At 38.7% G+C, this 14,679-nt stretch overlaps 1 protein-coding gene across 1 annotated transcript in view; it reads right to left on the bottom strand.

Annotated features, from left to right (window-relative positions):
• The window catches only part of CERK (ceramide kinase), a 39,009-nt gene extending 24,532 nt beyond the window's left edge, over positions 1–14,477 (bottom strand). Inside the window, exons 1-5 of the mRNA XM_068166384.1 lie at positions 14,229–14,477; positions 6,704–6,817; positions 5,367–5,489; positions 3,374–3,499; positions 2,781–2,844 (exon numbers count right to left, since the gene is read on the bottom strand). Coding sequence (XP_068022485.1) covers positions 2,781–2,844; positions 3,374–3,499; positions 5,367–5,489; positions 6,704–6,817; positions 14,229–14,367 — 566 coding nt within the window. The 5' untranslated portion in view covers positions 14,368–14,477. The remainder of the gene's footprint in view (positions 1–2,780; positions 2,845–3,373; positions 3,500–5,366; positions 5,490–6,703; positions 6,818–14,228) is intronic.
• Between the last annotated feature and the right edge of the window lie 202 nt (positions 14,478–14,679).

Raw genomic sequence — 14,679 nt, 5'->3', positions numbered from 1 at the left:
TCCGTGTAAATGCAAGGTCAACATTATCTCAGTAGTGTTCTATTTATAACAAATACTGCATCCAGGCTCAGCCGTGACAATGACATGAATGTCTGTACCTAGCAAGGTTAGTATTAACAGATATAGAAGTTCAGGTATACAATAATAAGCATGACCACATTCATTGCAAACATCAGATGACCAGTGTGGAACCCACATATATGAAGACTCCTACTGAAGAACTACTGTACAAGATCTTGGAGAGATTCTTATGTTTTGGGTTTATTTTGTTAATGGACTAGTATTTCACTTTTTAGAGGGTAGCAAACTACAAACGCTGAAAGACTTCAGAAGAAGCAAGCCCACAAGACAAATGAGTTTTAAAAGAACTATGGTCCTTTCTAACGTGAATCAATATGTGAACTAATTCAAGAATCAGGGAAACTAACAACCTGAAACAGTTTTGGGACTTGTGCAACAGGCATCTGAATAGAGTAGCACAGCAATTCAGCCATGCCAGACTTATTCTAAACATGGTAATTACCTGCACAGTATTACAGCATGCTCTAGTTGTTCTGACAATGATGTACAGACACCTGCTATATTCTAACTGAATTAATATTCTACATAGCTCTCTTTAAAAATAAGTTGTTCTATTGCTTTAAGAAATTCTTAAGGGGAATAGGAAGAACAAACAGGAAACACATGCAAGAGGATTAAACAAGCTGTTTGAGGTAAATACATTTAGAAAGCAGCATTATCATTAAGAATCCTCCATCTAGTTCCAAAATTACAGGTATAACTGCCAAACAAAGAATCTGGAGATTAAGTGAAGAAACTCATCACTGAATGAAGGGAAGCCACTTATCAGTACCAATCTAAGAGCATAGATGAACAGCAATTAGATGTAGGAATGCAAAGAAGCTTTTCCTTTATGTGAAAACAGTCAAACTTCACAAAACACAAGTATTTATGCAACTCAACCATTTTTAAAACCTTCCATATGAGTACTCATCTGTTATTTAAAAAGTAGTATTACTAAAAGAACTCCTTCCTAACATCACTGTTCATCACAGAAACATACTTAAAAAAAAACCCAACAAAAAATACCAAAGCAAAAATGGAATAAAATTAGAGACTGTTTACATCTGCCATAATCACTTCAGATACCACTACAATTGGTCACAGCTACTTGTCATAAAAGCTTGCTTCCATTTTCTCCTCTGTATTGGAATTTCACCAACTGCCAACACTGTCTAGTTCAAAAATCAAATGATTAGAAAAACATCTTAACTAACTAGGTTTTTATAGGATCCTACTATAGTCACAATCACTTATTTAAAGCCAACTCATTTCCAGTCATGTGAAGCCTATGACCTTAAACTATGAGTATAGTTCCTTACTACCACAATTTGTCAATATCATGCTCTGAGTCAATTTATATAAACTCTCCTAGAAAAACTACTCTGAAAAACATCTGAAATGCTTCATTTTTGCAACTTACTAGTTCAAATATACTTGTCAACAAGCACAAGGTGACACTATTTTAAAATACTCTAGTTGTGACAGTTTAACTGCATAGGTTCTGCGCACATTTTCATTATTTTCCAGTCATGTAACTTGTTTCATGTTATGAACCAGAAAATTGAATCACTAGCTTATTAACATACTCTGTTCTACAACAGATTTAGTAACAGAATGGAATTCTACTATCCAGTTAGATCTTTTTTTTTAAACAGTAGTACCACTAAAGAATAAACAAAGCAAGCCACATGATGTAGCCATTATTTGAACAGTCCTCCTACACAGCAGGAAGAACTATCTGAAACACTTCTAAATAGTTCATGGTTTTCATATACAGGCTGAATGCTAGCGGTAGGTACAGTGTTCTTGACTCATATGGCAAGAACTATACTAACAAAACATTTCAGGGTAGTTTTTGAGCTTCCACAGAATGCTTAACTTCTGAATGAGCAGAATTAAACATACATTCATCTTCTGAACACAAATCTCATGTAAACATTGTTATACTACCCTTGAATACATAGATTTGAATAGGTTTAGTGAAACAGTTTAGTGTCCCTTTGATACTCCTAAATGTGGATCTCCCATGTGTGATGGGTTATGCCCATCCTGAAAGCAGAGGTGGGAGGGCTTGTGAGAGCTTTGCCCTCTCCGGAGAGGGTTTTCCCCCTGGGAAACTGAGTTAGTCTGTTCCACTCCCCTGCCCTGTCCAGCAAGCCTATATAAAGGAAGACACTGCAGCCATTTGCTTTTTGGGTTTCGGCCTTGCCTGGATGACAGGACTGCTGCTGGCTTCCTGCTTCTCTGTCACGTGGTCAGGCCTGGTCCTCCTCTTCCCCGCTATATCCAAGCCTCTTCAAAGGACTGGTTTTGTATACATATTCTCCTCATCCATCCTTGTTCCTTACCCTTGTGAACCCTTCCTGTTACTGTATTTTTCATATATATGTGTATATATATATATATACTCTCTATTTCCAAACCGACTCCAAATTATTTCTCAGTAGGTTTGCTCCTTCCCTTTCTTTTTCTCTTGATTGGGAGAGAGGAGGGGGGAGTGGGGGAGGGATTCTCAGCCTTGCCCTCCATCTGAGCTCTTAAATCACAGTTAAGGCTCAAACCACCACACCATATAAAGGAGTATGACCCAGGACTTTCAGCTGTTGCAATAAACATATCATCAATGAAGGCTACTATTTTAAACTAGAGACAGGAACAGACAGACTACAGAACATACCAGCTAGAGAAGAAAAAAAAAGACAAATGAAATTACTTACCCATCATATTTATTAATATTAACTTCAAATAAATTGTCCTTAGCATGGTTAGCATGTTCAGTTACTATGAAGAAATAAATACATTAAAAGTCACTACTATAAAATTACTATTTAAAAATGGTACATGGTATAGAATTATAAAATGTTGTTACTGATTCACAAATAACCATTTTTCTACTACCAATGTAACCACAAAAAAAAAAGCCCATAAAATATGTTTCAAAATATTTCATGCTAATGAAAAAAAAAATCAAGAGAGACATGCAATGGAGTACATACAGAAAAATATTTCACAAGAAAAAAATGTGTGAACAATTGTTTTTAACAGTAAAACTGAAAACCAAAATACAGTATCTCATGAATTAAAAGATAAAACAGCTTGACAGTACCAAAAATTGTAGTTTAGTACACAGAAATCAATATGAGGTCTCCATTTATCTGGCTACCCATGCTTTAATTGGAAAACATTCCCTCTCTTAGTTTCATTTCCCTAGTAAGAAAAAGTAAGTAACAGAAAGAACCGAAAACTACTCAAAGATATTTTAAGGAGTTCATACTGTGTTTATTAAGAAATTAAAATATTCATTACTCACTAACAACATCAGTGGAGATAGAAGCCAGACTGAAGAGTGGAGCAACTTTCTGTTCATAAATTCTCTTCCCTTGTCGTTTTCCTCCATATGGATTAATATACACCAGCAACTGCTTTGGTCTAGACTCTGGAGTAAAGAAAAATACTACAGTGTTCTTTGCACACAAAGCAAGAATTCAACAAGCTATACAAAAACAAGTCTGTAAACAAAGCAAACACAGCATATAAGCCTTTTAAAACACTATATTAACTTGTAACTGCATCTGTAACTCTTTCTCAGAGCTATAAAAACCTGCTTCATTGATCCTCTTTATATTGAGATATAATAGGAACTTTATTATAACTGAGGGTACTGACAGTATTGAAGAATCTGGCAGCAGGTAAAATTTAGAATCATTTCATCCAACTCCATGCCTCACATTCTTATGTGTATTATTCTTGCAGTACCTTACCACTAAATTACATTAGTACCACAGGCATACAAGACAAAAGACAAACCAAGTTCAGCAAGAGGAAAGGCACTTCTGAGTGAAATAAGCATAGAAATACTATTACATTCATTTATTCAAACAATGTCCTTGCCTTGCTAACTCTTAAAAATGTATTTCCTTTCTATGATAAAGACACAGCAAGAATACCTGGCAAAACTACATGCTGCACAGCAAGTACCTGCCCTATAGCATAACACATTCTCCTCAGAAAACACCTTGGCATTCTAAATTATTATTTTAAAAGCAAAGAATAAACACAGTTAGTAGATCAGCAAGCTTGCATAATCAATCCACTCAAGACAGACCGCTTGAAAAGTTTAAAGATGCCACATATTCAAAGCACCAATCACCCTCTCCAAGAACCTGTTACTTTTTCTGAAATAGCTTGTTGCCAGCACAATGAACATCTGCATTCAAACAGAGATGATGAATCAGGCCACATCTCTCACAGGTGTCCTGAACGGATGCACAAATCTCATTTAAAAAAATATTTTACTGGAAGCCAGATACCTCCTGTAACATTTACAAAACAAAACCATTAGTAAGGTGTATGCTTCCAGTGCTTGTTCAGAAAAACATTTTTGTTACATACTCTTTTTGATTTTGTAAGCCTTAAGTACTTGCTTGAGTCACATAATAGTGTATTTGTATCAAGTCTTTTCCCCAGCTCTGTATGTCAGATGGATATCAGCCTTACACTGTAGGTAGATTATCCCCAGTCTAGCCCTCAGCTTCATCTCCCACTGCTCTTGTCAGGCCTCCCTGGATGGACCTGATTACTTCAACTTTTCTGGGTTGTAAATGGGACCTGCTGCTATCCTCATCCCTGCTCTGCCCACTCTGCTCAGATTCAGTGGGACTGCACCCGCTATGGTCATCCCTAACCCCCACTTCTGTCATAAAGTTATTATGCTTCTGCCATGCCCTGACATCTACCAAGGTATCTCTTTCAAGAAGAACTTCTGCAAAATTACTTTTAGACTTCCAAGAAGTAAAATGTCCAAGAGAAAATTATTAATGCAAAATTATCAATGGGAATGCTTACTATGTAAACACATTGTAGATGAGAGAGAATGGAAAAGTGAAACATACACACAAAAAGCCACCCATAGACCTTACAATTGCTACAATCCTGTCCGCAGATGTCTAGAGTAACTCAAATCTCTGAGCTTGCATCTGCCCTTTCCTTTCCCCAAAACTAGTCATTTATAGCCTCTGCTAAGCTTCTAATGTGTTCCTATGTTGTGAAAATAACCTAAGTCTTGGCAAAATTATAAAACACCTACAGTCCTGAGTTAGACTAAAACACTCAATACAAGTTAGTGTATACGCGAGATACAAAAAATAGTGAAGAATGTATTAAGAAGTAACTCTCAGCGCTCTCAGCTTTTGAGCCTAAGCTGCTCTTAAGAGTTCAAAAAAGCAGATATATCAAAATAATATAAACTGATATACAAGGCTGCAAAACAATGCTGCAAATGTTAGTAGTTTAGTCAAACTTACTCTGCATTTCAAGTAATTCTTTCAGCACCTGTATCCACTGATTACACAAGTGCTCATCAGCACACCAAAATGTCACATCACTGCACCGCCAGCGGTGATTTCGGGCTTTTTTCACATAATAAACTATTAAAACAAAAACAAAAACCAAGCAAACAAAGGCATGAGACAGTTCTGTGATATAACCACCTTTGGGGAAAAGTGGTAATTAACAGCCACTACACATTTCTGTAAATGAAGCACTCAAAAGTGTCAACAGGACACTTGTAAAAATTCAAAATGAAAACATAAATGAAAATACTTGCTCTAGGATATTATCTTCCAGCAGATAAACATAACTTCTTTTTAAACCACATATAATTGATTTTGCATAAAGTGATTAAAGACACACAGAAGTTTACTGTGCTTATATACTACTTGTATTAAAGTCTGCAGTGTGTGCATAATATAAAAAGCTATAAGCTTAAAAGGATATGCCAAACTCTTGCATCAACTCCCACGTAATCTACAATGTGGATTACATTTCATAAAATTGAATGTAGAGTTTCCTTATTAACAACTAGACTGGTGAGACACAAAGCATTCTTACCTCTCTCTATCTACAGCATCACCAATCACTGTTGCAGGACTAAATATGAAAAAGCACTCCATGACATATAATTCTGACATGTCACCACTCTTCCTCCAAAACAAACAGAAATTTCTGACACTTTAAAAACGGAGTCAATAATACAAAGAATGTTTACATATACACATTATGATGATTAGGGATAACTTCAACCCCCCAAACATTTAGGACTCAATTTTCCAGCCTCTCTTTTCATTTTCTAGTCCAGCCACAGAAAGCAAGTGTCCTGCTGCAGAGTCATTCGGAAGGAGAAACAGAAGACCTCATTACATAACTAAAACCATGATGTATTCTTAAAGGAAGGGGTTTATTTTTCAAAATAAGGATCTTTAAATGTAAAGTGGCAGATACTTGGTGGATTTGTTTGGTTTTCTGTTGTGTTTTTTTGTTGCTGTGTTTTGGGGTTAGTTGTTGGGGTTATTTTACGTTTCTTCTGTTTGTTTAGTTTGGATTTTTTTGATTACTGGTTTGGTTTTTAGGGAGGCGGAGAGGGAGTGAGGGTGCTTTTCTGTAGCTTTGGTTTGTTGGGGGATTTCTGGTTAGTTGTAGGGGAGTTTTGTTTCGTTTTGTTTGTGGGGTTTTTGTTTTTTTTTCCTTGTTTTTTTTTTTAAAGAGTATTATTTTTGTTAAAGAAGGTTCCTTTGTCTGCCCTAAAGTACCTCCAACACAGCAATTAATTAGCAAAAGCATCCTCAGACTGTATTAACCTTACCTGTGAAAGCATGTGGCTTTGCCATTTTTTGCCATTTGCCAATATTGTGCTGTTTCTTGTTAAGTTCAGTTTCTTCTACAGCAATGATCTCAGAGATTGGTAAAATACGGTTCTCTGTACAAAGACAAGATCATATAAATTAACACCTTCAAACAGGATCAGAATTAGTATTTCTATATATAATAATACAGGCATACAATTAGAGTAGCTGCTCAGTAAGCACAAGACCCTAAGTAGAAATCTGCTGAATATTTTTTTGTTTTGCCTTCAAAGCACAAACTACCTCAAATATTTACAATTCTAAGATTTCTCAGAAAATTACATATTCAAAGTATAAAAGCATTCTTACATGAATCCAAAATCCAGCAACATTTACTTCTGAATAATGACACTGGCCCTTCAGTGACCTCTAGTCCAGATTCTCAACAGTGAATAATACAAGCTATTTCAAACAATGTGCAACTAAATCTAGTGCAGAGACTACAGAGGCTAATTGTTATTCTCAAGTAGATGGCTTATGAAAGAAGGACATTCATGTGAACTTCTAAATTTTAAATCCCCTAAGCTTTTAAACTTCTGTATCTCCCAAGAAGCAAATTCTAGATGTTATGTTCATGTACTGTAATACATATATTTCCCTTTCTGGCTTTGTTCAACTATTTTAACTATTTATAAAACAAATTTTAGCTTACAGTAGTCACAGAATGTCTTTACAATGATCCAAATACAGAGATGAACTCACTAAAAATACTTTACTTCACAGAATCATAGAATTAACTAGGTTGAAAAGGACCTCCAAGATCATCAAGTCCAACCTATTACTTAATAGCATCCCATCGACTAAACCACAGGACTAAGTGCCTCATCCAGTCTTTTTTAAAACACTTCTAGGGATGGTGACTCCACCACCTCCCCAGGCAGCCCAGTCCAATGGCCAGTCACCCTGTGAAGAATTTCTTCCTGACATCCAGCCTAAACTCCCACTGACACAGCTTGAGACTGTGTCCTCATTCTGTCACAGGTTGCCTCCGAGAAGAGACCAACCCCCACCTGGCTACAATCACCTTTCACGTAGTTGTAGAGTGCAATAACGTTTCCCTTGAGCCTCCTCTTCTCCAGGCTAAACAGCCCCAGCTCCTTCAGCTGCTTCTCATAGGGTGTGTGCTACTTGTATATAGGTATCATACATATCTGTATGTGTATCAAGTATCCCATATTTGATAATAGAAGTGAATTGGTCTTCCAAACATTCAGGTTATGTTAACAACTTCAGGTCTTGAAACCACTTCTGAGCTCTCCTAATTCTTCAGATATGTTCACCCTGTTACAGCCACATGACTGGAAGTTCTGCTTTTCCAGTAATTCTCTTCAAAGATGTGGCAAAAAAGCAAAGAGTAAATGTTTTACCTAAATATGTGCATTTTTTGATCTTAAGCCACATTAAAAAACAAACAAACAAACAACAAAAACATATCCCCTGAACAAAAAGGAACAAAAGCAAAGCACAGTGAACCCACTTTCCCCTCTCTAAATCTTTGGGTTTGGCAAAGGTCTGACAAGTTTCTGATCTCTGAATACCACCTATGTCAACTGTGGCCCTTAGTACTACTTGACACTGTACCAGCATCAAGCAATTCCACTGCCCTGATGGTATACTTCATTAAATAGTGTGCAGTAAAAACTACACGCTAATAGAGTAATTGCAGAGGGGCAGAAAGATGTAAAACTGTCTCAAATACAAACATTTAATAAGCTGCAGCAAGTGTGCTAAGTAACAACAAACCTGAATGCAGTGGTATTTGCATTTGAACAGAGCTCAAGAATTTCTCCAAGTAGACTATCACTATTTGAGTTAGCATTAATGTAGTATATTGTTTTATCAGAAAGCAAATCAACTACTTAGTCCTCCTCTCCTTCCTCTTCCCCAGAAGGGAGAAGTTTCCAATGCAAAGAAGTCAGAGACCTTCAACACAAGCAGCCCTTCTATAAACACAATGACATCATCAGCCATTTAATCACCAAAGCCGCCCTCTTTTGAGAGTTTGACAAGGTTCAAATATGTACACGTATGAGACTACACACCTACTTTTGTAACATTTACCCTATTATTAAGTAGCATGAGTAATGTCTTTCCTTCACCTTTTTGAGTTTCTCCCAAAACATGGAAAATCTTATTGCCATATTAACAAAAACAAATTGATACTTGCATGAGTATTACTAGATGAACATTGAAGAGGGAAAAAAATACATTGTCAAACAACAGACTCATCGACATCAAAGAACTGTATTTTTCTGAGTATAATACACTCAACCAAGTAGCACATAACAGCTCCTATACAAACCTCCAGGCAAACTACTGTAACTTTTTCAACATACACATCTACATTCAAGAGACTGAACTTAAAAGTTCAGGAATCCTGAAGTACATTTTTCTTATGACATACAAACCAAACAAGCCAAACACACTAACAGCAGCCAGCAGTTGTTAAATGCGTTGTGTGTTAAGTGAGGCTTTTTAGTGCACCATCACTGTCTGCCACTCCCACAGAACACTTCCTGAGTTTATAAGCCTACCCACTCAGAACTCCTATCAAGATTTGTTCCTTCACTACTGCCAGCTACATATCCTACAGGCCAAATTCCTCCCTCAGAAATGTGTTAGCTGAACATGACAGAAACATGTGCAAAAGCATAAAACTGCCCTTGATCTCAGCATTTGCTTAATTCTTAAAATTCAGCTCAGGCCCTTGGATGCATTCAGATTAATTTATTTGCATATGCTTGTGACTTAAAAGTATTAACAGTTAAAAAGCTGGGATGCAGATTTTAAGAAAATGTATTTTTTCAGTCACTTTGAAAATTAGTTTATTGTTATAGAGTACACATGAGCATTGATTATCCTGTCCCAAGTTTAAGCTTTGCCCTAGCCTAAAATTAAGAAAACAAGAATGTTTTCTGATATTCATCATGCACTACAGAAAGTCAGACCAGAATAAGAAAAGATGAAAGACAGGGATCTAGAGTAGAATTACAGAGAATTCACATCCTGAAAGAGGAGGAAGAAAGAAATGGCATCATGACTAAATGATTTAATTAAAAACTGTGGAAGAGGCACAGAAACATCTGAAGGCCACTACCTCCCGATATACAGCCATGTATAGGAAAATAGGCTTTTTTTTTAAAGTAAATCTTCAAGTACTTTGTAAACAAATAGACAATAGATCTGTTCCTAATACGATCAGACACACAGTGGCTATTTCACAGTAAATACCCAAATTTCCATCAAATCAAAGCAATTTGAACATGGATCAGTTTGCATATTCAAGTCATACTATAGAATGTTCTCCCACTGATTCGTTTTTTTTTAATTCACAAATCTTTTCAACTCAGCTATTAATGTTTTAACCAAAAAGTGAGAAATAATACACACTGCTTCAACTTAAAAACCCAGACCAAGGAGGTGTGTGCTGGAAAAACACATACTGTTTAATGTAGTGCTCATCTATATTTGAACAACGTATCTTCCTATATCCTACTGGTTTAACTGAGTCAGTGGAACTACTTCCAAGAAAAAGTGGTTCAGATTTCTACCTGTGCCCATTGTCAATTGTAAATGGCAAAATATGAACCTGAATAAGGATGTGTCAGCACACTACTGGTGCTGGACAGATGTTGCTTCCAAACAGGTCCACCTCTGCTATCTTGGTACTGTGTTTATTCATCAAACTGAAGAATATTTAGAATACTGAGGTTTCCTCAAGCAGTTGTTTTGAGGGCAAGACCAGAAAAGACACACCAAGGGAGTGTACACAAGTGAAGGTGTGCAGTCTGGTACCTATTCTGATTGCTGCCTTCATGCTTGTACCTTACAATTGAAATGCCAGAAAAAATGTAATTTCATTCTGTGCTTGCGATCCCTTATTACTAGCCACGATAAAGTTTCAGACAGTTATTTCTAAAATCCTTCTAAGTACAGATGTACAATACATTATCTGCTAGGAAATTTGGAACACAAAGTTATATCATGTATTATTTGAGAAAAACTGGTGTCATCAATATCAAGAAATAATAAAACAACTGATCTGCCAAGCTCTGCAAATCAACTCAATTTCATGGTGCACTGTCACAAGGTTGAAAACAATGTTCTTCCGAATATTTTACTATAAAGGCGCACCTAGGAAAAAAAAACAAAGGTGCATAGCTTAAAGTAAGAGAGAAACATGAAAAATTTCACATAAAACTTTCCCTCTAAATTCAAAAAAGTCTAACCAACCAAACAATGGAAACCTCATTATGTTGCAGAACTTCTGAATATGAAGCTGTTAAACATTGTCTAACAGTAGGAAAGAAACAGGATTTAGGGTTTCAAAAACGTACCATGACTTAAACATTTTATGTTTTTGAAAATGCTGGTATCTTCTCAATGATAGCATTAAAAATAATTCTCCTCAATTACTATTCTTTCCTCATAAAATGCATTTTAACAGGATGCCTTCTAAAAAAAAAAAACCACCACAAAGTAAAAACTGAATACCATTCTATGAAGATGAGGAAACACAGCAATCTCCCCATATTCTGTAAAACTATTTTCCTGGATAACAGCACAAAGCCTCTTCTTTGCTGTTCCTGAATACCAAGCCATTTTTACTTTTGTAGTTAAATCCAACACCATAATAAATACTCAGAAAATAAGCAGCCCTTGCAGAGTTGTTTTTCAGTTTAAAGGCAACTGTTTCACTGTAATAACTACCTATTAAGCAAAAACTTTCATACTGCATATTTAAGTCTGTATATAGGCATAATACACAGTAATCATGAAATCAAAGGATAAATGGCAGAAAGATACCAATCTTGGTCAAGCAACTCCTCTGAAATGATAGGTTTCTAGCTAACCATCTTTCATATTATAATGTTTATTTATATACTGTCATGTGTTACTGTCACGATGAGTCGTCCCGGGTCTTAGAAGAGCTTAAAGACAACAGGGCACCAATAATATAAAACTGTGATGACATTAAGGAACAAGTACAAGGAACACATTAATTAATCAAGGTGTTACAAGAAGGAGGTTCGCCATTGTTGTATTGCTCTCCACATGAACCATATTTGTGCCTCCATAACAGTGAGGAATTTTTTTCTTTCCTTCTCCCCTCCCTTATTTGCATTTAATTCCACCTTATTTTCCCAAATCTTGCAAATAGCTGTGGTACAGGTCAGCAGCCACCCCCAGTAACCAGGCTTGCCTCCTAAGGTATCTCCAATAGGGTACTGCTTCAGAGAGTGCTTAAAAAAGAGACAGGTCAACCATATCTCACACTCCTTCCATCATTCTTAGTGTTCTGACATCCACTTGGGAATGTGCTTCAGGATAGGTTCATGCTCTGCTCAGCCCACCACGAATAAGTCAACCAAGTTTACAACTTAAGAAGTTGAGAAAAACTTGAAACTATAAGGAGCTGTAAACTTTAGAATGCTAGTAAGAGTACTATGGTGATTTTGTGACACTCCCGCATGCTCTAAGGGAAGTCATCACACAGTAGATCAGAGGTCCCATTGATCTTGCTCTAGCCTACAGAACAGTCAGCAGGTAACTTTTCTAAGGTTTTTACACAATTCAACAGAACTCTCTCCAAAGCAGGAGCTACTTTTCCCAACGGGAGTAATTGTCTCAAAAGGCTTTGGAACTCTGTATGTTAAAAGATCCAGACACCTTTCTCTAGACTCACTTTGTTTCATTTTGAAAAGTATAAAGGTTATTTTTCATACCCCTATCTTCAAAGTTTCAAGTTCATTTAGTTACACGTCCTAAGTAAGCTGAGGAATTTTCAAATACTGTTTCAGCATTATTGATGATAAAAAATACATTATGTCTAATTTTATTCCCATAAAAGCAGAGGAAGAATAACAAACTGTTCTTAAGAAGTGATGTTTTTAAAAACATGATCAATTCTCAGTCATGTAAACTAAAACATCAAATTCTTCCAATTCTTTTGAAACTTCCTTCTCCTTTCCCCTCACCTTTTTCTCAAAAACACTCAGGCCAATAAGATATTATGATAAAAATCAGGAAAATGTTTAAGAACAGTACATGGTAAGAAGAGAGAGCTATTTAACTATAAAATCTTGCCTGAGACTGGAGACGTTTAAACCTTTGTCAGAGAAACTTCTAGTCAACCTATTATTAGTTCCTCCCTGTCTCAGTTTCTCCAAACTCTAAAATAAGGATGACAGCAGTTCTTGACTGTACAGTAGATGCTGTGAAATGAAGGGCACCACACATTTTCAGATGTTCGTAGAAAATGCTCATAGGACTACACTATCAACGGTGGCAAATAGTATATAAAACTCCAAGGCCAAAGACGGATAAAACACCACTTGAAGTGTAGCAGAATGCCTGACGTATGTCTGTAAAGGTGCTTTCACAAGTTATCCTGAAATTTCGTTTTGTATTTTCAGGAGAAACTTCTCCCACTTCTACTTTTGTAAGCTATACACTATACTAATTGCACAAAAGGGGATACTATAAACTGCTTTGTTACCCATTTCAAACTATTAGCCTACATTAAATATTTCCAAAACAGTACCTTGCAAAACTGTCTTTGGAAATGTCCACAGAGAATTTTAGAAAGCAATAAGCTTAAAATAATAACAATTGCCTGAAACACTGCCTCGGTACGGAAGTGCTTTTTAACCAAAACAAAGTTTAAAAGTTGCTCTCAAAGTTCAGTAAATCTACCCTGTCCTGCCATTTCTAATTTGCATGCAACATGGCAAGCTACATGCTGTTACCTACTCACTGGGCCAGGAAAAATGGGGTTCAGTGAAACAAACCTGGGCATTCCCTCACCCGCCTGCAGGGACGGGTTTCCTGCCTTTGTTATCAGAGGTACGCTCTCAGACCAGATGCTTAAATTGCCTAATCCGAACCAAGGGGAACTTGCTGCATTCACATGCAGGAGCGTCTGCAACTCATTGCGAGTTGCTTTCAGCTTTGCTTCGAAGCTCTCAAGGTTCACTAACTGGCCGATATGCTCAGTACAGGCGGCTCTGGCGGCGACAGTACCCGGCTTAATCTTTCCCGCTCCCTTACGGCTCAGCCTGGGCCCGCCTGTGCTTAAACCACCCTCTGCCTTTCACCACCGGACTCTGAACCCCAGAAGCGACTGCTGAAGCGAACACCGGGTGACACCGGGTGCTGTCTTTCCTCTGTAAAGCGAAAAGGCTTCCAAGTACAGGAAATACTCGGCATCGACAGACCATTGAACGCTCAGCGTACTCTGAGCCGACAATAACAGCACGCCGCCACCGTGAGACCGGCCCCCGCAGTGCCCCAGCAGGGACAGGACCGGCTGCAGGCCGTCCACGCCGAGGGCCGCCTTTCCCCACGGCGCCAGGGCCGCTGCGAACGCCCTTCCTCCGCTGCCCAGGAGAGGCGGGTCCCTCCGGGGAGCCCGGCGACGCGAGGTCGCGGCAGGTGCGCTCACGGCCAGCGGGCCGCCCCAGCCCGCCCCGACACTCCACTCACCGCCGCCACGGCGCGGCGGGCGGGGGTTGCGCCAGGCCAGCCGCCCCCGCTCCTCGTCTAAGGTGACCTCCCAAGAGCGCTGCCCCAGCCCCAACGTGGAAACCAGCCGGGGCCGCCGGCCGCCCAGGAGCTGCTCCATGGCCGCCGAGAGCCCGGGCCCGCCGAAGCCCGCTACCGCATGGCACAGCGAAGCGGGCGGCCGCGGCGGGGCAAACCGGGCAGCTAACGGCCCCCCTCGCCCGCCACTGTACGGCCTGTCCCCGGGGCGGAGCTCGGCGTCAGCGCTACGCCATCGCCGCCGAGGCGGGGTTTGTGGGGACCAGGGTTCCCCGGCACGACGTCCGCTTCAGCGAGGTGGGGCACGACCGGGGCAGAGGGGCGGCTGCTGTCCGCGGCTGCTGTCCCTTGCCGCTGTCCCTTGCCGGTCTTTGTGTGTTTGCTCCGCTGGCGT

This window comes from Melanerpes formicivorus, unplaced genomic scaffold (genome assembly GCF_026170545.1).
Source record: "Melanerpes formicivorus ecotype bairdi unplaced genomic scaffold, bMelFor1.0.p_v2 SCAF_3, whole genome shotgun sequence".
NCBI classification, from domain to species: Eukaryota; Metazoa; Chordata; class Aves; order Piciformes; family Picidae; genus Melanerpes; species Melanerpes formicivorus.
This window is presented reverse-complemented; position numbering and strand designations above follow the sequence as displayed.